This window comes from Tursiops truncatus, chromosome 8, assembly GCF_011762595.2.
Source record: "Tursiops truncatus isolate mTurTru1 chromosome 8, mTurTru1.mat.Y, whole genome shotgun sequence".
In the NCBI taxonomy this organism is placed as follows: domain Eukaryota; kingdom Metazoa; phylum Chordata; class Mammalia; order Artiodactyla; family Delphinidae; genus Tursiops; species Tursiops truncatus.
Genome location: NC_047041.1, coordinates 67,992,594 through 68,017,546, shown reverse-complemented (window position 1 = coordinate 68,017,546; position 24,953 = coordinate 67,992,594). Strand labels below are relative to the sequence as shown.

General features: G+C 43.9%; 1 protein-coding gene across 4 annotated transcripts in view; it reads right to left on the bottom strand.

The window, feature by feature from the left end:
• The window catches only part of INSC (INSC spindle orientation adaptor protein), a 131,849-nt gene that overhangs the window by 43,717 nt on the left and 63,179 nt on the right, over nt 1-24,953 (bottom strand). For all 4 annotated transcript variants that reach the window (XM_073808644.1, XM_033862585.2, XM_033862586.2 and 1 more), the window contains 4 exons: nt 20,583-20,928; nt 19,548-19,600; nt 18,287-18,410; nt 4,969-5,082 (listed from right to left, as the gene is read on the bottom strand). In XM_073808644.1, coding sequence (XP_073664745.1) covers nt 4,969-5,082; nt 18,287-18,410; nt 19,548-19,600; nt 20,583-20,928 — 637 coding nt within the window. The remainder of the gene's footprint in view (nt 1-4,968; nt 5,083-18,286; nt 18,411-19,547; nt 19,601-20,582; nt 20,929-24,953) is intronic.

Genomic DNA, 24,953 nt, shown 5'->3' with positions numbered 1-24,953 from the left:
GCAACACCCCTCAGCAGCCGCCATGGAATAAGCCTAGAGTTGTCAGAAACAGGTTCTAGAAACAAGTCTGAGGCAGATGGAGGGAACTGAAAGCTAGATGCCTCGTGCTGGTTCTCACTATGCCGGTGACCACCTGTTACTTCTCAGATGCTCCCACCACCAGGGCAGGCACAGAAAAGGGAGCTTATTTACCTCAATACTATAATTTATTTCCATTTGGGGGGTGGGAAAAACTGAAGTCCAGATGGGTGAAATAATCACCCCCAATCCACACTGGTCTTGTTTTCACTCCTTCACTCCAATTTGTAAAAGGAAAAAAGAAAAAAACCTTTAGGATTGATCCGCCGAGCTCTTGAATGTGAACCTGTACTTTTCCTTTTTGAGACCTTGTGTTGACCTCCCAGGAGAAGTCTGAGAGGATTTCTGAAAAGAGTCTGGGAGTGAGGTGCTCATCCTAACTGGACATATTTATTCTGCAGAAAAATCACTGAAGCCGCCTTGGATCCCGGAGCAAAGTGAGAGAGAACAACAAATCACAAAGGCGACTCACCACACGTCCAGCAAACTGGGGGCAACCCCACCGTGGACATCCACGTCCAAAGCAGGGGAAGCTGGCTATCCCACATCTGGCTTTGCCCTGTTTCCTCCTTCTCCCCTTCCCTGAGGGCTGGAGGGGTGCCTAGGAGTGGCAGCAGGAAAGAATGCACGAGCAAGTGGTCTGAACTTGGTCCTGAGGGGCACTTGCCTGTAACCGCGCCACTCCTGGCTCTAACTATGCCCACTGCCCTCGGTTCCCCAAACTGAGAAAGATGTTACAGGAAGAAGGAGGTGGGTTCAGCAAAATTACCATCCCCAGTCAGATTTTTCAGAACTCTCTCAACAAAAAATGTACTATGCACGAAACAGGCACTGTTCTGTGTCCCCAGGGACGTAGCAGTGAATGACTGAAAGGATCATGTATGAGTAACCAGAAGAAGCAGCAATGACCACTACGGCCCAGCACAGCCTCACTGCAATGTCACCCCAGATCTCCCCTTCCCCACACCCCACGATGATAAGCCCCGGGCCCTTTGCAGTCTAAGAGTTTGCCTGCTCACCACTGCAGGGACCAAGATGAAAGTATCCAATTCTGGGGGAGTTCAGAATTTCTGACATTTTATAATATTCCTCCTTCCTTTTAGGGTAGTTTATTTGGTGGGAAAGGACTGGTACATTTGTTCAGGCAGCACAAAAATATTAATGGTTTATTATATGCCAGACCCTCTGCTGGGCACTGCCTCAGCCCCTGTCCATGCTGAGCTCCTTGTCTGGCAGACAACGTTAAAAGCAGGAAGAAATCTGGGTAGCTGTGTATTGAAATGGGGAGGGGTTGCAGGGTTAAAAGAGCACAGAGTAGGAACTCCTGACATAATTTGAAAGGGGATGGTTATAGAAAGGTCAAAGGGTCACTTAAAATGATGTGATTTTAAATGCACATCATTATTCTGATAAAAAATATGCTCTGGTATGGGGACAAGACACATACCCCTCTGAATTCTTGCTCCACAGTCTTTTATCCCTGCCTGCCTACTTTCCCACGGTTCCTGGGACATCTGATAAGGGTTGCACATAAAGACCTTACCCAGAGAGTCACTGACATAAGATCAAATTACTCTTTAAAGTAAGAAGAAAGAACAGGAGTCCTAAAGTCTCCCTGGCCAGCCTTGTTGGCTATTAATGACCTCCCACCAGATGTAAATATATATATATATATATATATATATATATATATATATATATATATGTTTATATGTTTATATATGTATGCATGTTTATATGTGTGTGTATTTAATCATATATAGTACAAATCTTATTTATATATGTACAATGATAGATAGATATTTACGTCTGGAGCAGACAATGAAGAAATGACGCCAAAGAATGGGAGGCAGAGAGCCAGGATCAGTGTGGCAGCCTTCCTTTGGCTCAGGAGACGCCAAGTCTAGCATAACTATATTTAAGCCTCTGCATTCTCATTACATCCTTTCCCAAGCCTGTGAAAAATGGTCTTCTTAGCATTTTTAGCTACTAGGAGAAGAAGGGGGAATCCTGAACCCAGACTGAGGGGATTCTGGTTCAAATCCTGGCTCTGCTGCTGGCAATCTTTGGTTAACAATGGGGTCGTGACAGCTACATGACTCAGCTGTTGAAGGAGCAGTGAGTTAATGTTGTGAAAGGGCCGAGCACCCAGTGAGGGTGGGTGGACCTGGACAGCCAGGTTGGTATCAGGTCACAGAAGGCATCCTGGTTAGAAGGGTGTCTCATACCCTCATGAAAGGTGTCCCAAGGGCTGGAATATGTGGGAGGGAGAGGAGATAGAAAGTGAGATGGAATGTGAAGCCCCCATTGAGGACCGAAAAGAAGCACTCAGCTTAGAGTGGGACCAGGAACTGCCTGAGCTTGTGGAATCGCACTGTTGGCTGGAGGTTGTTTAATTTTATAGAAAGCTCTGGGCTCGGAGCCCAGCTGTATAATGGTATGCATTATTCAGACAGGCTCAGGGTAAGCTGTCATAAAGCTGGAGGAGGCCACTTGAGGGGTGTGTAGGCTAGTGGTGGGAGGAGGATAATAGAGGAGCTGGAGTGGCGAGGAGGGGGTAATTCTAACAACGCACAGGGAAGTTTTCAGTGCTCTGCACTCAGGAAGGAATGGGATTATTTGCCACCACTGTCATAGGGAGGACTGGGTTTATTTCTCGGCCATCAGAGGAACCCAAGGGGATGAGAGGATAGACCTCAGACAGGTTGCCCAAATCATCTCATGGGGGTAGCTCAGATGGATGAAGGACCCAAGGACAGACCACACCGGGCTCCAAGGAGGTGAATGAGGAAGGCCACTGGGGGAAGCTGCCCCACATCTGTTACCATATTGGGCATATTTCCTGAGCATCGGAGGTGAGGATGCTGTGCAGGGCATACCAGGAACTCCCAGCCCCTTTGTCACTGTCAGGACTGGAAACCCAAACATCGATTTTGCTGGAGGACCTAGTCTCTGCATCTTCCAGACTGGGAAGATGGGAGTCATCATGGAATCATCTCTCTGCATCAACCCTCCGTCTACTCTCCCCCAAGGACTGGAGACAGAAGAAGGTTGATATTAAAATTCTGGAGTCAGCAGATCTAGTTAAAATCCCATCTGCATTTAATGTGCATGAACTTCTCTCTGAGCCTCTGTTCCCTATTCTTAAAAATGGGAATTATAATTATAACACATCATTAGATTATCCGGAGGATCAGATGAGATGATGAAGGGAAAGCTTAGTGCAGTGTTTGACATATAGAAAGGATGCAGTAGATAATAAAGATTGTGGAGAGGGGAGGAAGGCAAAGGAGGATGGGGATGAGGAGAAGGCAGACAGGAGGAAGAGGAGGGAGCCGGGCTGCTGAGAGGCAGGTCAGGACAGCAAACAAGAGCATAGCCTTTGCTGTCAAACAGCCAGGTTCAAATTCACCTTGGCCACTTACTAGTGGAGATTTTTTTTTTTTTTTGCGGAGCACAGGCTCCGGACACACAGGCTCAGTGGCCATGGCTCACGGACCCAGCTGCTCCGCGGCATGTGACATCTTCCCGGACCAGGGCACGAACCCGTGTCCCCTGCATCAGCAGGCGGACTCTCAACCACTGCATCACCAGGGAAGCCCACTAGTGGAGACTTTTAAAGCTCCCTAGTGATGCTAATATGCCTACAGGGTTGAGAACTTTTGAGTCACACTTTGGCCCAAGAAGCTGAAGGGTCAAGGATTGAACCAGAAGTCACCACTGTGGGCTTTAGGATCATGAACTCTGAATTAAAGAGACTTGGGTTCTAATTCTGACTCCACTCTTTATCAGTCGTGTGACCTTGAGTCAGCCTCTCAAACCACTTCCTCAACTATAGATGGGAAAAACATGATAACTACTTGTTTGGATGATTTTATGATTTAAAAGAAATAACGTTTGCAAGGCATTAAGCACAGTGGAGAGCGCCCTTAAACGTTAGCTATTGCTGTTGCACACAATTTACTTCTCCCTTGACCAGAGTTGACAAGCATTTACCCTCCTGTTCCAGATCTCCTTAAAGGCTTAGATCAGTGAGTCTGAGAGTGGCCATGCCTCAGAATCCCCTGTAGAGCTTATTAAAATGTGGATTCCCAGGTCTTACCCCAGGACCTCGGTAAATCTTGGAGGGCGACAAACCATTTATGTTGTGTTTTCCAAAAACTCCCTGAGGGATTGTGCTGCAGGGTTAGGACTGGGAACCACAGAGCTGGAGCATCTTCTTGTGACTGACATCTTAAGTCTATTGAAGGATGTAACTTTGATTCCAGTTAGATCATTATTCTATCCCCAATGGTAATGTCATTTCTCAAGTTTAAAAAAAAAAAAGAGGCAAAAATAAAACAGAAGGCCTTAGCAAGCCCCCTAGGGAGCTACCAATTGCCTGTATTTGTTCTAAGTGTTTGGATCCAACACTTAGAATGAGTGCAGGGGCAAATTGACCATGAAGTTAATGAATTACAACTCCCATGTAATTAATGAAAACTACCGCCCTCAATTTTGTCTTTCCTTCATGTCATAGTGCAGTGACAGCAGGCATTTTTAAGATCCAGCCAAGAACCTAAGGTGGAAGGTATGTTGGGTTTGGGTTTGGTGGGATATGTGAAGATGAGGGAGGAGGGTTGATATTTATAACAGACACCTCGTGAAGAAAGATGATAGAGGCTCCAGGGGCACCATCTTCTTGTCTCAAGTGGGAAATGAAATCGAGGAGTTAGCCACTATTAAAGATGGAGACACCAAGGCCCAGAGAGGGGAGGTAACTCTTCCAAGGTTACATAACAAGCAAATGCTAGAGCCAGGACAGGCTTCCTAAGCCAGCTGTCCCCACCAAACTAGCTTCCTCACACTCTCCCCAGGCCCATCACCTTGGCCCCCATCCATGAAGCTCACCTTCGCTATGATGCGGCACAAGGGAGCCCCCTCTTGGGTCAGGCTGAACAGGTTCCCTGTGGTGGATTCTGTGGTGTAGATATTGTCCGAGGCATCGATTTTTCTCACCAGTGCCTAAGAAAAGAGAGCAAAGTCTGATGGTTACTCACTCACTACCTTCTGCTCACCTTCCTTAATGGAATACCCAAGAGTGTCCTGAAATCGGTAATCCTGCCCCATCTCCACTACCCCATGATGGGGGTGATGAGTTTCTAACTTAGGGAAAGACATGAATCAGGATGAGGTCTGAGCTACATTTCAGAAATATGGGATAATTTCATACCCCTGGGGCATGGACAACCAATGCGCCCCACTCTAGTCAATCAGAAAATCAACTCTCATCACTGATGGGCTCAGCTCATCACTGACGGGCTCAGCAAGCACCTTTTTGCTATTCTACTGGCTCCTGATGAGAACAGAAACCATCGGTGAAATAAACAAACCATCAAGTTGAAAACCAATGAGTTGCTACAGATATGACCAAAGAATTTGCTCATTTTGGATGGCCGTTAGCTAAGGGCAAAGTCCCGCTGGGTGATGGGTTCAGGAGATGAGTCAAGAGAAACATTCTACTCTGTAGTATCTTCCTGCTCAGAGGACATTTGCCTTAGGTGGACAGCCAGGCCAACACAGCAACCTGGTATCCTGTCAAAGACTGGGTAGCTCAGTGAGGAATGCCACTAATGACAGCTGAAGGATCTAAGGCTGGTGGTAAGAGGGCCGGGAATGACCAAGCACAGCACCCTGGGAGGCTCAGGAAGAAGAGCAAATGGAAAATTCATCAACAAATGGGACATGAAGATTATTCCTAGAAGAGTTTAGCTTATTTCTGGGAGAAAGCTTTTCACGGAACTTGAAACCACTTCATAATCAGTCATTTGTTTTGAAGGTTGTGATTCATCAATTAGAGATGACTCCTACCTGCTAATTAATGTTCATTGCTTGAGTTTCTCCTGGGAGGTTGTGGAGATGGAGACTGGGGAGACTTGCCTTTGGGGGCCTCGTGCGAGAAAGTAGGACCTCTGGGAAGACACTTGTGCAATTCAGTTGCCGTGTTTATTTTAAAAGATGAAAATGGATTTGTTTCAAATTCATACTGGTGTTATGGAAAAGACACAAGGAAACTAGGAGATCTCAGTTCCAGTGCCAGCCTGCCTTTTTTAACACACTACATTGATGAGCAAGTATGTATATGGTTAAAAGTATGGACTCCAGAGCTAAACTGCCTGGGTTCAAATTCTGGCTCTGCCACTTCTAAGCTCCCTAGAGCAAGTAACTCAGCCCTTCTGCACCTTAGTTTCCTCATCTGTAAGACGGCAGAAATCACAGTGTCTATCTCTTATGGTTGTTGTACCCATCTTTTAAAGTTGCTAATATATATAAAGAACTTCTAAAGGTATCTGGCACATGGAAGCAAAATAAAATTCTTAACAGTTTTTATCTTGAGATCTTGGGCAATTGAGATAAACCCCCTAGGCCTCAGTTTCCCCATTTGTAAAATGATTTAAATTAAAGGGGTTTGAGTCTCCAGGTAAATAGCTCTTCCATTTTTCTTCTTTATTCAAACTCAGAATTCTTCACACATAGCAATATGCCAATCTTCTACATATAGCAGTCTAAGATTGTGTGTAATTAATCAAACTACATTAAATATAAAAATTATTTCCTGATTGGATAGATGCCGCTTGTAAGATATTTAACAAAAGGTAAAATTAATAACCAAGATTTGTCACTGCAAATCTGTATAATGAATGTACTTAGAATCATTCCCTATCTTTGCTGTAAGCAGTTATATAAGTGATATCAGTGCTAACATGAAAATGCAGATTTCATATCCTGGGGTCCTGTACTTAAATGATAATTACCTAATGTTCCTGATCAGTGTTTTTACTTGAAGCAAATTAGCATTATGTTAAACTATTCAAACCCACTGTCTTTTGCAATCATTTTCTGCTATTAGACCATTTATGTCTGAGGATAATTTCTTGTTAACGTCTATACTCACATATACCATAATTACACTTCAGATTTGTCTCAGTGAGTCAGCTCTCTGACAATGAAAAGTTGTAAACATCTTTTTCACAAGGATAAATTTGGAAAGAGAAGAGATCAAAGGCTCCACGGAAATCATCAAGGCTCTAAGTATCACAATGCGTCAGAGCTGGAAGGCGTCAGAGCTAGAAGGGCTCTCAAAAGTTTGTTCAAGATTTCCTTCCGAGTTGAGAAAACAGACACAGAAATCTGCCCAAGGTTACACATATGGTACGTGGTGGAGTTAGACCTTAACCCCTGTGAATCTGACTCCCTGTTTACCAAAGTCAGTGAATCCATGTCCCTCAGTGCCGGCAGGACCTCCCAGGGGCTAGTGGAGATGGAAGTCTCAAAACAAGGAGGAAATCCAGCCTCATGAGCAGCTCTCACCAAACTGGAGCACAGTTCTCCACCCGGGCTTCCGTTAGCATCTACTATGTTCTGCCCTGTGGCAGCCAGAGCTTCTGTTGCAGGGGGCAGAGCTGGCCTAGAAAGCCCCACCTAGATCCACCACCATGTTCCTACCGAGGCCACACTTCCCCTGAGCTACTCCCAGCTGTGACTTAGCACAGCAGGGGCACTGCTGTGAGTCCATGACTGCAGGCAGGGGCCTCCTCTCACAGGTGACTTTGGCTTGAAAATTCCGTCTCTTCCTACTCAAGTCTTCCTCCCCCTTTTCTCTCTGTTATCAGCCCTGCAACATGGTTTTCCACTGCTTCTCCTGCTTCCTTCCCTCTATCCTTCATAGATGTTTCTTATCAAATCCTATCTTGGTGTTAGTTTCAAATGAACACAGTCTCTAAAATCAAGTTTTTTCAGGTAATCGAGGAGGAATTGGTGAATTTTCAAAACTATGCTTCACCCTCTATCATGAGAAGAGTGGTGAAAGAATGGAAACAAAATGAAGGAAGATAGACTGATTAAACTGAATGACAGAATTTTTTTATGACAGACCAGGCAGATACGAAACAAAAAAATATAGGATCTTGAAGAAGAGGAGAAAGGGATTTAAAAAAGGGGGGGGGGTGGTTAAGGAGATGCACACAATCTAACTACTCGAAATAAAGAATTTGAAAAGGGGGATATATTTTTGTTTCTCCATCAGAAAGAGTGACTGCAGCCCAGTGAAATTTATCAGCAGGGGTAAACTCTCAAACATCAGCCTGGAATAAGTTCCTCAGAAGGAGGCAAGAAAATACTGTGAAGCCTCTTTCTAAAGCTTCAGACAGAGACTCCATAGTTAGATATAGTTAGGGCAGCCCAGCCATGCAAAGGGATTACATATACATGGGTTGATTAAAGATGGCCACAGATTCTTCACTGCTCCTCCCATAGAGAGGTGGGTTCTAATTCCCCCCCTTTTGAATCTGGGCTGGCCTCAGTGACTTCCTTGATGAACAGAAGCCAGCACTCGGTAGAAGTAACGTTTCAGGACTTCCAAGGCTAGGTCATAAGAAACCTTGAAGCTGCCACTCAGGCTTCTTGGAGCATTCTTTTCAGAGTCCTAAGCTACCAGATAAGAAGTTTGATAACTCTGAGACTGTCATGCTGGAGATGCCGTGTGCCATGTGTAGGACCCCTGATCAATTACTCTCAGCTGAGACCAGCTTTCCAGCCATCCCCTCCAAAGCACCGTACATGTGAGGAAGCTTTCTAAGACTCTCTAAACCATCTGCCAGCTGAATACCTCCAAGTGACCTCTGCTGATGCCACAGGGAGCAGAAGAATTACTCAACCAAGCCCTACTGAAATTCTCTACCCTTAACATTGTGAGATATAATATTAAAAATTGTTGTTAGAGTTGTCTGTTGTGTTAATAGAGTTCTAGATACAGGACAAAATTACAGAGATCAGCATGAAATATTCAAAGGATTACTAGATAAATTTCAAGTGAAAAGGTTTTAACATAGGATATAGTATCGCCTGTGTCCCAAGAGAACATTTTGGAGAAATGCATGAATTAGGACTTGGAGAAAGGCTCAGAAAGACTAGACATAATAAAGAGGAGACAGACAAAATAATAACTGAATCCAGGCTTGGATTAGCTACTGGTCTGATGGGAAAATATCTCCTGGGTGGGAATATCCAATTTAGAGAGGCAAAAATGGATAAGATCACTTAGAACTAAAGGTTTAGGGCAGATCCAGACCTTAACTGATTTTATTTCTCCCAATAAGGGAAATCCTAAAATCTAAAAGATTACTTTTGGAAAACAAAAGAATGTGTCAGAAAGGAAAGAGGAGTCAAAGTGCGAATGCTGCTCAGATGAGTAAATAGTGCTCATTCTGTGAGTTAGATAAGAAAAGAGACCCACGTGAGAAGCAGGGCAAAAGGTGAGAAACTCAGCTGAGTCTCCCTGAAGGGAGTGGGAGATTAACAGGGAGACATAATTCATTACTGGAATAAAAAAAAAAAAGATATAGCAGAAAAATGTTATTCAAGACTAAAATAGTCAAAAGGTATGGGAAGACGGTGTTCTGAGAAGCACATGGCCGAGGGACGGGTTCTCAGTAGGTGCATAAGGCAACAGACTTCAGGAGCATAACAAGAAAACCCTGGGGCTTCCCTGGTGGTGCAGTGGTGGAGAGTCTGCCTGCCGATGCAGGGGACACGGGTTCGTGCCCCGGTCTGGGAAGATCCCACATGCCGCAGAGCGGCGGGGCCCGGGAGCCATGGCCGCTGGGCCTGCACGTCCAGAGCCTGTGCTCCGCAACGCGAGAGGCCACAACAGTGAGAGGCCCGCATACCACAAAAAAAAAAAAAGAAAAAAGAAAACCCTTCCTAGAAGACAGGGTCTCAAGGCCTAAGCAATCCTCAGCGAGAGGCAGAGACAGCAGCCATATTATAGAACTAGAGTGCCTGTGTATCCTATGTCAATTTTTTTTCTCATTTAACCCTAAAAGAATTTTTTAAAATATATGACCCCTTGCACATTTTTAATTTGACAGGTAAAATTTTGCATCATAAGTTTAAAGAACAAAGTTGGAAAGGATGTAATTTCCAGCAGACTATAAATATTGACTAAAATAAAATGATTACATCACTCTTTTAGATGTATCCCATGAAATCTAAATACCAAAACAACTTGATACCGTCATCATCCATTTAAAATTACATGAACAATCGCTTTAACATTTGAACATTTTGCATCTTTTCTTTTCATCTTTAAACTTACATTCCCATCCCCATTCTCCCTCAGAATTTTATCTTAATGTAATACATTTAAGTTTCAAAGTATTTTACTGATCACACTTAATCATGCTTATCATTGAAATTTGAAATTTTCTTTTAATTCCTGTGACTATAAGGCTCTAAGTGTTTAAAAATCATCTCTCCTTGCTTGAATTAGTATTAAAATTATCATCAGTACAATTGGTCAATACAACATAGATGATACATTTTGATAAATAATTATAAATCATAAAATTAAAATTTTATCATAAATATATCTCCTAATGAGATGAATGAGGCTTTGTAAACTTTGTAGGTTTTCTAATTCATTTACCCATGATTGAATATTGGCTTAATGCTATATTTTTAGATGTAAATCCTGAAAAATCTTGTTCCCATAAATCCCGTGAAGAGAGGAATGGGAAGAGTATGTATAGCCAAGTTGCTCACCCTTTGAGCACATTCTGAGCTATGTAATCATACAGTGATCTATCATCAAACACTATTTTTAATGATCTGCCAGCTGATAACACCTATAAATTGGTAGAAGCAAAGAACTGGAAACCATTTGACTTGCAAAACATTTGTCACCCAATCATTAGAGTCATTCATTCACTTGTCTCAATTTCTGGGAAGAATTCCAGAAGTACTTTACCAAGACATATTAAGTAGCTCTTAATTATACCCACTACTCTTTCACTTAGAGCACCTTGGATTATCCAAATTATTCAGAAAGGATTAAGAAAATCAAAATATTATTAATTTCATTAACAATACTATTTTAATAAAATATTTTTGTGTGTTTCAAATAAAAAACTTGAAGCTACAGCTTTTGCTTATTTAATTTATGAAAAATACCCACCCTATAACCTAATTGGCAAAGACTATTCTTTAAGCCAAACCAATCAGCCAAGTCAACTTAGCTTTTTCTCAATACAGACCTGACTTCATTTTTAATTAAAAAAATTTTAATATGTATTCCAAGAAATGCTAAAAAATGCTGACAAATAATTTTGGAAATCATTCTGTAAGGAGAAATGCTAAAAACTGTCAATATTAAAATAATATAGACTTAAAATAAAATTTGATTTACTTGTGTATATTCTAAAGCCAAGATAAAACAATTTATTAAACTTTTCATAATGCAAAGTAATATATAGCTAACATTGTAAAGTAATTATAAATCTGGAAATAGGATAAAAATCACTGCATTCCTTCAGTAAATAGATGTGTATATGTATTGAACTTTGGTGTTTATTTCAGGAAATAATTAAATAAGGTCTGAGAATAAAAATATCTGAAATCATTCGACTGTTTTTTGTAGCTCTTTTTTTTTGAGGTTTTTTTTTTGATGTGGACCATTTTTTAAAATTAATTAGTTTATTTATTTATGTTTGGCTGCGTTTGGTCTTCGTTGCTGTGCGCAGGCTTTCTCTAGCTGCGGCGAGTGGGGGCTACTCTTCACTGCGGTGCGCGGGCTTCTCATTGCGGTGGCTTCTCTTATTTGGAACACAGGCTCTAGGCACGCAGGCTTCAGTAGTTGTGGCGCATGGGCTTAGTTGCTCCACGGCATGTGGGATCTTCCCGGACCAGTGATCGAACCCATGTCCCCTACATTGACAGGTGGATTCTTAACCACTGCGCCACCAGGGAAGTCCTTTTGCAGCTCTTATGATCGAACTTCTCTATGTATTTAAAGGAGAAAAGTATTTATACTTAAATCTAATTAGTCCAGCTGCCAGCAATTAACTATATCTTTTGCTAACAGAAAGTAGAAATTAGTGTAAATATTTCATAAAATGTTTTGACAAAATAGTCTTTAACTGCTGCCTTAAATAATGTGCATCAAATCTGAAAAGAAAAATCATGCAAAACTTGTATCTGTGAATTTTACCCAGTATATCTTGAAAAATGTGGTCTTTCTCAAAAATATTCGTTACATTTAAGAGAATCATCATCATTAACCTTTAGACATCACTTAGAGTTGAGCATAAGATACAGCTGAAAGGAATTGCTTGCATTTAAAAAGTGCCCCCCAGGGCTTCCCTGGTGGCGCAGTGGTTGAGCGTCCGCCTGCCGATGCAGGGAACATGGGTTCGTGCCCCGGTCTGGGAAGATCCCACATGCCGCGGAGCGGCTGGGCCCGTGAGCCATGGCCGCTGAGCCTGCGCGTTCGGAGCCTGTGCTCCGCAGCGGGAGAGGCCACAACAGTGAGAGGCCCGCGTACCGCAAAAAAAAAAAAAGAAAAAAAATAGTGCCCCCCAAAAGCCATTTTGAGTGTTTGATTTGTCCTACCTGTGCTCTCTTTGCTTTGTCTAAGGAGAATGTCCCTCAAGACGTATGCACGATTTGAGAATAAATGGAAATAGAAGGGATAAGATAAATTGGAAACTTTCACAACCAACCCTCCAATACACACATACACACACACACACAAACACACACACACTACCATTCAACCACATTTCTAGATTCAGAAAATCTGCACACTGGACAAAATACACAATTTCTAATGCTTTTCTCAACAGAAATATTAAAAACATGGAAATACATGGAGGCCTAAAGGTTTATGGTTCATGAATGTAGGCTTCTTTTTTGTTTTATCTCCCCATTTGCACTCCAAGGTTTTTGCAAAAAGGGGCAATGCACTATAAGATTTGGGATGGGTGAGGAATATGCCTTTCTTTTGGAAAATAATAGAAGGGCTAGTAAAAACTGTGTATTATTAGGAGGATTGTTTCTAGGAAAGAAAACAAATGAAAACTGAAGATCTGGAAATTGATTTCCTTAAAAGTATATGTGCTTGCATTTCTCCTAGGAAATCTTTGGGAACCCAGAGAATGCAATGCATCTGAAGCAGTAGACCACTGGCCCAAGTCACTTCAAGCAGCCGAAATCAGTGTAGCCTGGGGTGGCAGAAATGCAAAGTTTGGAGGGACTCTTGAAATTAAGAAATGTTGAAAATGCTGGATGGCAAAGAGTGCAAATCAAACAAGTCCTTGTGAAGGAATTACAAATGCCTGACTTTGCAGGAAGAAGATAAACGTATCACGTGCCCTTCTATGAAAAAGGAGACATTTTTCTCCCATATATGGTAAGCATCGTACCACAATTAACCTGTGGTGGATGCTTTCCCCCCGTGAATGTATGTTCACAAATCCTTGTGGACTGTGGACAACTGAAATAAACTGACATCCTGTTGCAGATGCAACCAAGAGAGTATCTGTCACCCACCCTCTTTCTCTCAACTGCAGATGAGTGTCTGTTAAGGTCTTCAGCAACCCTAAAGACAGTCTTAGGAAGACATGTTGACTGGAATTCCTGCCCTAAGGATTGAAGATTGGCCTGTTTTAACTCTCTGTGAGTGCAGCAGTAGTGCTGTGATAATATTGTGTATCCAAGGTACTAACTCTTTGGACCCTTTCAAGTATCGTGGGGAAAGACCAGTACAAATTGAAAAGCCCTGAAAAAATCCCTCCCATTGCTGGAGAGACAGCCTGGGCTGTAGCTGCCCAAAGAAACATGACTCCACACACACACACTGGGATGAGACCCTCCTGGCTAAGAGGAGAATAAGAAAATTAAAGAGAATTCTATTAACCTAAGGATCGAGGGCTTTGAATTATTCCTAAGAGTAGAGGGATTCAGATTTGGGTTTTCTTTCTTTCTTTCTTTCTTTTGCTTTATTTTCTCCCAGGGAACTTTAAAATGAGATAGAAGACCATTTTAACATTTTGAACATCTTTATATTTCTCATCCTGGCAAGTATGTTTGGATTATCTTTATCTTACTGTTTAATCCCATTGCAGCCTCTGATTACCTATACTGGACAACATAGCTGAGCAAAATCTGAGAATGAGAAAAAGAACAGGAAAGCAAATTTTGAGCTTTAGTTACAAAATCTCTTTAGAGTCAATTTAATGAATGTAATATTTTAAGTCATTTCCAAGCCTTCTGGGAGCAAAGTCTAATTTGCCCACTGGGATTCCAGAAGGATCCACAAAGGAGTAGAGTTTGTTATTTGGGGGGATGGCTTCCTGAAGGTGTGAAAAGTCTGCCTCACAGGCAGGTGACCTCCTCCTCCAAAGGGCCCAGCCACACTCCTGCCTGACCACAGCCAGATAGATGGGGCCAGTAAGATAATAGGACAAGAACTGTGAACACTGAGGGGTAATACTTGGTCCCCACTCCTTCTGTTCCACCAGGGAGAGATTTCAGCCACACCACCTCTGCTGGCCTCAGTCCCCACCCTTCCATGTCACCTTGCCGAGAGGGCAAGGATGAGTTAGTGAGTTTGGAAGAAGGAACTGAGTATGTTTAGCTTAGCGGCTGCCTCTTGCCTCTTAGGACGTGTCCCTCTGGTCTGACCTCTGTCACCAGATAGGTGCTTGTGCCCCAGGTGAGACCTGAGGTTGACCAGCTCTGTCTGGGACAGGAAGGGGAAGTTTAGGGGTGAGATGAAGTTTTAACAAGTTCACTTCAGCCACACAGCCAGAGATACAGTCCCTAACCAGTTTTATTAGAATAAAGGTGATATTTTAAATGAAAATAAACATTGATTGATGGCATGAAAGGATGAATGCATATACAGTCTATCCACATGAAGCGGAATCGAGGATTCAGAGGTACAGGTGAGAGTTGATTTATTCAATAGAGAATCCCCTAGAAGTCGTCTTCAAGTAAACCATCTTTTCTAAATCAAGCTTTTTTCTCTTACCTCCCACATGGCTAATCCTTTAATCCGAGAAAGTTTAATCCTTAATGTTCATTAATTTCCCATTGGTGGCTCCTAACAGTTAAGCCTTAACTTTCCAAGCCCACCAAGTAGTTAAATTATCTCAATAAACAATTAGTGATTAGCGGATTAGGAGGCTCTTTTTAGCAAAGCTTGTTGTCAGCGCCTCTTAAGGTAGCTCAGGTCTGTAGTGAATAAAGCCACTGATGCAATCAGAAGAGTGCCAGTGACTCCTGTGTTGTCTTAGTTAATGCTAACAACAACCCAAGGTAGAGGTGAGGAAACAGGACATTAAGTAACTTACCCAAGTTTGTAGATGCAGTAAGTAGCTCGTTCAGGGTTTGAACCCTGATATGCCTCCAAATGCCATGCTCAATCCATTACCCCATATTCATAGAATTACACACTATCAAGATTGGAAGAAACTTTGCAAGTCACTCAGTCCAACCTCCATCTACTGCCGATATCCTCCCAGGCATGACTTTCCCACCTCAGTGATGGGGAGTTCCTAAGGCAGCCCCTTCTACTGCGGGGCAGCCCTATTGCTTTGCCAACCCCTTTTTCCATGGAATGTCCTATAGATTCACTTCACTGGCCCAAGGTCCTTCTTCCCTTTGGAGGTAGCAGAGTTTCCATTCTTAAACATCCCTGCTCCTCCAGCTATTCCCCACATACCTTAATCTTCGGCCCTTCCCCATCCTCCTAGGAAGCTCCTCTGAGCACAATCATTGTCTCAATAACACATCTGGGGTCTGGAGCTGGACATAACATTCCAGGATGGAGCAGACCAGTGCAGAGTAGTGCTATATTATCACTGCCCTTCTTGTAAGCACCATTCCACCATGTGTTGTGTTTTTGTGGTGGGCATGGAGGGCGGATGGAAAGAGTACTGTTCCTCTGCTCAAAAGCCTACATGGCTCCCTAGTGCAAAAAAGGCATTTCCCAAATTGCATTTCCTGAAACACCAGCATCCCAGAATAAATGGGTGTTTTAAGAATAAAAAAGATCTGTGACTAGGTAAGTTTGGAACACACTGCTTAACATTCATTCATTAATAAATCTTTATTAGATGCCTGCTGTATGCCAGGTACTGTTCTAGTCACTAGATATATATTCATGGACAAAAGAAAGAAAATCCCTGTTTATGGAAACTATAGGTCAGACAAGAAATACTATGAATGTGTGAGGACCTTTTAGAAGACTTGCAACACACAGTAACACATCATAAGAGAAATGCTGATGCAAAAAAATAAGCTTAATTTCATTTATGTCAAGATACCCCAAGTGTAGGATCCTTGTATAATTACTAATATACTAGAGAACAGGATTTGAGTTACCTGTTTAGGAAACACATGCTCACAACACTGAACAGATTACCCTGCCTTCAGCCAGTGTATCTCTTTATGTCACCACTGTTTTGTATGGAAACTTTCTAATGTAAAAGGATGCTAAAGGTCAGCCAAGAAATATTAAGAGCACAGCAAGCTCAGCCCAAAGGAGGGCTTAGAGGACACCACTGGGCATGTGGGAGGGAAGGGGGGTTGTCAAGAAACTAACAAATATGCAGAGGAATGGAGGACAGACGCTGCTTCCCCCACCAGGAGAGGGAGACCAATGGGGGACTCAATTCTAAGAGAAAAGCAGCTGATCCAACAACTCCCAAGCTGAGCATCAATGAGGCAGGTGGCCAGACTGGAAATGGGGCAGGATTTAGCCAGGGAAGTAGAAGCACCGGGTCAGGAATTCCACACCAGACAAGGTCAGGATGAGGAAAAAGCAGAATGGACGCAGTGCCCCAGGAAATCAGGTACATAGTCCACAAAGCCCAAGTAGGCTCCTGACAGCCCAAGGAGCTTTTCCCAGGAATCTGTGACCTGGGGCATCAAAGACAAGCTACCCTTTGCCCCTGGTGGAAAGAGCTAAGGACCACTTCCAACCCCAGCTGGCTTCCATTTACAATCCAACAGAACTCTTTTAAGCCCTTTTAATGAACCTGGTACTGCCAGGCAAGAGGGCACCAAAATGGCATAAAAAGCATCAGCGGGCACCTGAGCTCCTGCTCAAAACTTCCTCCAGGCTCCTCTCCTCCCCACCGCTAACTTCAATACCCTCGCTCATCACTCCTTCAATTTCTTCACCCACTTCGGCCCCATGTTCCACTGGGTCCCTCTAGACTTCCATTTGGGACACTGGCCTTAGCTTGAACCACCACCTGCCGGTACGCGTGACTGTCAACATTTGCTCATCGTGCCAGCTCCAGGGCCCCAGCCCTGGCCCTTCCCTTCCCTTGTCCCAGACTCTCGGGGCAGGGAGAGTGAACTCCGCAGACCCTTCTGGGTTGGGAGGGTGAGGCTGCACGGGGCCAGCTACCCTGACCAGCAAGTGAACCAGGTCAGAAGGGCCTGTGCTGTGTGCAGGACGAGCCAGACACATTGGGAAGAGAGAAAGGAAACTCTGGGATAGGTAGAAAGGCCAAGTTTGGAGAGAGGCCGATATGGGAAGGGATTTGTTATTTGTGGAAAGCTCTTATTTGGTGGTGGGAAAAGAATGGCAAATATGTAACACAATATTTCTGTAACTATAAATAACATGCAAATACCTTTCCTAATGCAAACCATATGGAATCAGCTTTTCTGGGAGGCTTTTAAAAATAGGAAAAGGCAAGAGAAGGAAATAATATGTATTTAATCCAAAAGTGCTAAGCACTTTTCATACGTTGTTTGCTTAGTCCTCTCACTTCTCTTCTAGGGAAGGTCTTCACTTTATATATGGGGAAAATGAGGCTATGGATTAAGGAATTTGACCAAGGTCCCATGATAAACCACAGTTTGAAAGTAGATCTGTCAGGTTCCAAAGCCCTCGTTCTTTCTGAAATCAAGTACCACCTTCCCTAGAGGCAGGGGCTAGACTAGCTGACCTTCCTAGATTCTTCTCTACTGCCACGATATCCAGAATTGACTTGTTCCCAGCAGGTGCCCTAAGTCTTTCAGGAATATAAGGATCTATTGTGTGCACTGTGAACAATAACTCAACAGAGAAGATTTAAGGTGGTGGTAGCAACACTGAAAGTGCAACTGGGAGACGCTGGGCCCTGCCGCTGCCTTGTTGTGTGACCTTAGGTCAGTATCTGCCCTCTCTGGGCTCTAGTTTTCACATCTTGAAAATGCAGAATTGGGCTAGATGGTCAGGAAGGCTCCGTTCAGCTCTGACAGTCCTGTCTCTCAGGTGTTGGAGTTCGCTTTGGTGGTCTGAGGAGGATGTCCCCCAAGAAAGCCCACTTTAGAGCTTCCCCGAGCCGGGCCCAGTCCCTCTGCCCACCTCCACTGCCCAGTCCACACTGACCTGCACCTCCCGGGTCAGGGCCAGCTCCAGCAGCTGGCCAAAGTGCTGGCCCAGCGTGCTCAGGGTCTCACTCACACAGGCCTTCATCGACTTCAGGATGTGCTCATTCTCAACCTGGAGGCACCTGGAGAAAGAAACCCTGGGTGGGCCACTGTAAGGGGCAGGCACTCAGCCCAGAGCCATTTTAGGGGACAGATCCGGGCCTGCAACAGGCCTGGTGGCGATGTAAGTGGCCTGGGAAAATGACATCAGCTCCTGGGGAGTCAGAGATGGAATATTCCAAGGCTGGCTTGTCCCCTGGCTTCCTAGTGTTCAAAGAAGTGCTGGCCTGCAATAGGAGCTAACAGTCCATGTTGCCAGGAAGAAAGGCCATCAGAAAGCAGTCAAATCCATACCTCTGGGCTTCTCCCTGGGAGAACCTGCCATCATTGCGGCCAGGGTCTAGGGATGGTGGACGGGAGTCATAGAGGAGGGCTGCTGGTGTGCCAGGTATGCCTTGCTCACTCTAAAGGTATATGGCAATGCCTGTGACCCTTTAAGAAATAGCTACCTAAAGCGTGCAGACAGGAGCCTTTGGAGATTTTCCACTCACACAGGAAGACCAAGGTCAAATCCAGCCCTATGACCTGAGAATGTTTCACAACGGAAGGCCAAAGACTCCATGGCAGTCCTAGGAATGTCAAGTTCCAGGTTTTTCTTCTAGGGCCTGGGGGCTGGAAGGGGTGAGGGAGGGTGTCAACACGCACCCAGGTGTGCATACAGACAAGGTTGAGTGTGTGTACGTTTCTGAGTGTAGACGTATGTGTGTTTATGTATGTGAGATACGGAGAAGAGATTGTGAGTGTATTTCTGTGATCGTGTGAGTGTATGTTTATATATCTGTGCATGTCTGTGAAATCCTCGTCAATGTGTATGTGAGTGTAAAGGTGTGTCTGCTTTCACCTTGTCTTGACTTTGGAGATCAAGGGGCTTCCCAAAGCTGGGGTAAACTCTTTCCTTGTTACCAACCCTCAAGAATCCTCTTTCTTCCTATGCCCAGGCCTCTCCTCTGCCTTTTACATTCTCCCAGGCCTGAAAAGCGAGCAGAAAATCCCAAGGGAGTCTTTTAAGGTTGCTGATAAAAGTCAGCAAAAGGAAACTCCCAGACCACCACCAGGCCTCCCCACTCCCACTGTCCCTGTGGGAGAAGATGCCAGCCCCTTTCCCTGCCTGAGGACCGGCTGGCAGACCCTGTCTAGATTCACCCAGAGGCCAGATTTACCTCTCAGTGACCGCTGACAGCTCTGAGCACTTCTCCATTAGCAGCTTTTCAATCTGCAGAAAAATAGATCAATTTTATTCAATTCAGTGTGCACTGGTCGAGGACCAACTGCTGAGCTGGACCCTCTGGGGCATAAAGATGAAGAATCAAATCAGCCAATTTGTAAAACAGGCACATAAACTATAACACAGTGTGGTATGGATGGCAAAAGAGATCATCATCAGTTGCTTTGGGGGCTCAAAAAAAGAAAACTGAGCAATTAGTTATGCTGGGGGATCTGGGAAGCTTCAGAGAGGAAGGGGCATTTGAGCTGGGTTTTAAAGAATGAATAGAAGTTTACTGTCTGCAAAGTGGAGCAAGGAAAAGGGTAGAGAACTAAGGTGCAAAGAGATGCCAGAAGAAAGAGAAATAAAGGGGGATTTTCAGTGGTTTGCTTTGGACTTGGAGGAGATTCAAAACCATGGGCTTTGGAATTACACAGCCTTAGGTTGAATCCGGCTTATACCATTCACTGCATAACTTTGGGCAAGTTACTTAGGCTTTCTGAGTTTCTGTTTCCTCATCTATAAAGTGAGGACAACAACACTAGCTAATATTTTTAATTAATTTAATTTAATTAGGACTCAGCCCTCACAACACATCTATGAAATAAATGCTATTATTATACTCATTAGGATGATGGAACTGGGGCACAGAGAAGTTAAGTAACTTGGCAAGGTCACACAGCAGACAGAGCTGACACTTGAGCAGGCAGGCATTAAAGAGGGTGTATTTAACCATTGCACGGTGTCTCTCAGTGGTTATGTTGGCCTCAGAGGTTGTTCAAGGTAAATGAGGTGTATGTCAAAACATCTAGCACAATTCCTAGAACAGAGCAGATACTCAGTAAAGGTCCTTACTGTCTTCCCTCCTTCATTGGAAGTGGAGAGAGGTCCCTGAGACAAGAAGAGTTAGGACTCTACACAATTCAGACCCACTCTTCTAAAAGGCAACCCCATTCCGTGTGCCCACCCACGCCCATGCCAGGCAACCCACCTGGCCCATCTCCTGCGAGGAGCTCCTGCTAACAGCGCTGTACTCGCTGACCATGGAGCGGGCGTGGCAGGTCAGTCGCACGCTCATGCTGTGGACACGCGCCCAGCGGTCCTGGGCCAGCTTCTGCCCGATCCTACGCAGCTCAGTGCTGATGACCCAGCCCCGCTTGAGCAGCAGCTGCAGGGGGTCTCCGGGGCCAGAACCGCCTGCCAGGATGAGGTCGCCCTGTGCATCCTCCTCCAGGCTGATGGGCTTTGCCTGCAGGACACACATGCACTCACACTCCGTCATGAGCTTCAGGTCCTCCATCCAGCGCTGGACCGAATCCACCTGCATCAGGTGCAGCCTGCAGCCGGGGAACAGCGCCATGAAGGCTATTAACACTCCACAATTTCCAAAGGTTTCAATTCCAAGCCATCTGGTGTTTACTAAACACCTACTATATGCTCATCACTGTTTCTTGCATTCACTTACCTTAATCCTCTTATTTCTCATTATGTCCATCTTACAGATAGTAAGATGTTTTGAGGGCAGATGACCAGACAAATCAGGCAATGAAATCTGACAGAGTAGCAGATTATCTTTACAATAAGAGGAAAATAGAAATAGCTTAAATATCAAATATTAGCTATGTCAAGTAAGCTATGGTACAGCTACATGGTTATATAATGTGCACTTATTTAAAATAATGCTTTCCAAAAGTTTATAGCAAAGAAAAATGTGTGCACTAATAAAATAAACCCACAGTATGCAAAGCAGTATGCAGAAATGTAAGCACAATTATTATAACTATGTTTAAAAGCTATCTCTAGAAAAAATATGTAAAAGAAATATTAAAATGCTAGTGGTTTTTTATGGGTGGTGAAACGAAAAGATTTTTCATTTGTTTTCAACCTTTCTCTAATTTCCAAATTTACTTTCATAAGCATATATACTAATTTTGTAATGGAACAAAATTAACTCTATTTAGTACAACAGCATGAGAATATCCATTAGATCTTAAGATCTTTGTCAAATAAAATTCACTCTAAAATTCACTTAATCAAATAATAGTAATATCAGATCATTAACAAAGCTTTGAACGTTGCTTGAATGAATTATATTTAATATCACATAAGTGCCAGACACTGTGGGAAAAGTGGAGATCAACATGCCACACCTCCCCTCTCAGGGAGCTTTTGATCTGCCTAAAGAATCAAGACATAGTAATGAGAAGTTAAAAAACAATAGATTTCAACATCATTTGAAGATTATGACAGAAGAAGACATACACACTTAACCTTTAAGGCTGGGCTCAAGTCCCTTTGCCTTGGCTTGTAACAGTGTTCCAACTAGTCTTTCTGTTGCTAATCTTACCCGCCTCCAGCCATTCTCCACCTGCCACTAGTCATTCACTCATTCCACAAAACAGTATTCAGTGCCTACTATGTACCAAGTACTGTTCTAAGCTGGGCTATAAGAGCAAGCAAGTAGATAAAAGTCATTTCCCTTGTAAAGGTTACAAACAAGTGAGAGGACAGTCAACTTCCAAAGTAATTTCCAGAATAAATAAGCAATGCATACAATACGTTGGAGGTGGTCAGTGCTCTGAAGGAAAAGAACAGGAAAAAAGGATAGAGAGTTGTGGGGGTGAAAGGGGGAGTAGGCATTGCAATGTAAAATAAGTGGTTCAGAGAAGGCTCACTGAGGAAGGGACTTTTGAGCCAAGACATGAAGGACACGAGGGAGTGAGCAATGTAGATATCTGGGGGGAAATTGTTTCAGAGAGAGAGAACAGCAAGTGCAAAGGCCCTGAGTCATAAGTGTCCTTGAGATGTGTGAGAAAGACAAGAGTTAACCTGGCAGAGAGTGGGATGGAGGACTTGAGGTGAAAGCAGTGGAGGGCGGAGGTGAGCAGACCCTATGGAGCTGTGTGGGACAAGGTGAGGATTTGGCTTTTATTCTGAGTCAATACAGCCAGCACCCAGAAGGCATTGATGAGGCCAGGTAAGTAGGGCCAAGGTACCAAGTAGGACTGAAATGATAGCGGAATGCTCCAATTATCATGGTTAAAATCACGCCTTCATATTTACTGTTATTTAATGAGGAGTAGGACTTTCTGAACAATGCAGCTGTTTGTCTATGAGGTTTTTAAATGTAATTTTTAACCACAAAGCTTATACTGTTTATGCAAATTGTGCATGTGGTTTCTTATAGCTTTTTAAATTGTTAAAAATAAAAGCTTACCAACATCCTTTCTTTCTCCCTCTCCCTTCATGAAAAATAGCTATTATATTTTGTAAAGAATTTGAATAGATGATAGATAGATGGATAGATAGATGAAAAATCACTTTGTGGATATACCACAATTTATTAAACCATTTTCCCACTGCTGGGAACTCACTTTTCCAGTTCTTGACCACTATAAACACATATGCCCTTATATAACCAGTATCTTCATTCTATGCCCTAGACCCCCAGGAGTAGGAGTGAAATTCTATAGATGCTGCCATATTGGCTCTCCAAGGCAGCAACGCATCCCATTCCCCGAACAATGCAGGAGAACTTTCTATACATATATCTTGTTACTCCCCTGCGTGAGTCCTCAGTGTGCCCCCACTGACCACTCCCCCATAAGTTAAAATTCCTGAGGCTTAGATGGGGAGTGTCCAAGATCTGGCCCCAGCCTCCCTTCCCACACATCTCCCTTTTCCACCTTCCCTCATATCTTAGCACCCTCACCATAAACACACTACACTCCAGGCACTCTCAACCTTCCTGTTTCTCAAGCGTGGCTCTCTTTTACAGTCTCCCCCATGGCCTTGCACAGACAATTCCTCTCAGATCAGAATTCCCTTTCCTTCTTCTCTACCTGGCAAGCTCCTATTAACCCTGCAATACCCGGCTCTCGTGTTACTTTCTCTGAAGAGCCTCAGTCAGAGCTTATCAGCTGCCCCCCAGGACCCCCACCTCTCTGTGCATCCTCCATTGGAGCACTAATAACATTCTATTGTAATTTGTATGTTTGTCTGAACTCTCCAAGTCCTGTGAGGGACATCCCTCGTGTCTGGTTTATTACCAGCGCCTGACATATACCAGCTACACATCTGAAAGAGCGGCAGGCATTTACTGCCATACCTCTGCAGAAGACTCCACATGCCTCCACCATTCCACCTCCCCAGGGAGTGCCCCACGAACAATGTCAACTAAAAAGAATGCACAACCTAAAAATTGAGAATTATGTTTTATTTGGCGGACAAAACTGAGGACTTCCAGTCTGGGAGGCAGCCTCTCAGAACAGCTCTGAGAGACTGCTCCAAAAAGGTAAAGGAGGAACCAGGATATAGAGGAGTTTTTGCAACAAAGACCAAATAGTCAGAACATCACAACATTACTGTTAAATAAAGATAACCAGACATCTCAGGTTAATGAATTTAGCACTTTACTGTGTATGGGAAGATGCAAGAGTCTGGGCTCACTGAAATCATTCCTTTGATATGTACCTTAGCTATCTAGGGCCAGTATCCTGTGCTTTCCCATCCTGCGTCCCCTCAGGGTGGCTGCAGAGGCTGAGGGCTTGACTGCAGGCAGCCCGTTTTTCTCCATCCTGAGTTCCCTCGGGGCTCACCTTTGCGGGCAGCTATAGTGGCTTGATGGCTGCAACATCCTTTGTTTACTGACATGGCAGGCAACGTTTTTCATTCACGACAACATGATTGGAAAGGTGATATAGAGGATGGAAAAGTCTATGACCCTCATGTTCTAGAGATACAGAACAGGGAGGCAAACTGACCTAGGGGCTTTTAGGGGGCAACAAATGAACTAGTCACTCACTCACTGACTCATTCTCTCCATAAACACTTTGCTGTGGACATCTGTTGTTTTTGTCTTCCCATCATTCTCCCTCCTTCTGCCATCAGTAGCAAAGACGAGTTCTATTAGCTGCCTCTTGGGGCAACCTAGACTTCAGCGTTTCTCTCCTCTTTGGGGAAGGCCCCTCCTCCCAAACACAGAGTGGCCCCCCAGGGGAGATGTCTGCGCTGTGTGAAGACACCCTTGGCCATAGCTGGTGGTTAATCCATGGGTGGGCTCCTGAACCAAGCTGCATGAATCCAATTCCCTCTCCCCAAACTGAGAAGCTTAGAACCAAGAGTTACACAGACTGGAGTTGTTGGACGCAGGTCACGTTCGTGACGGCAAATTCCGTTGTTCCACCAGGAACTCCAGCATCATTTGGGGACTGGGAAATAAGGCCAAGAGTTAACTTCCATTGCTTGCAACCAAAGGAAACTTTTCTAAAGCACACATTCACAAATAACTAAGCAGAGTTGAGTCGGTGCCATCCCTTAGAGAAAAGATTTTCTGGGAATTCAAAGAAGGGAGCTACTCCTT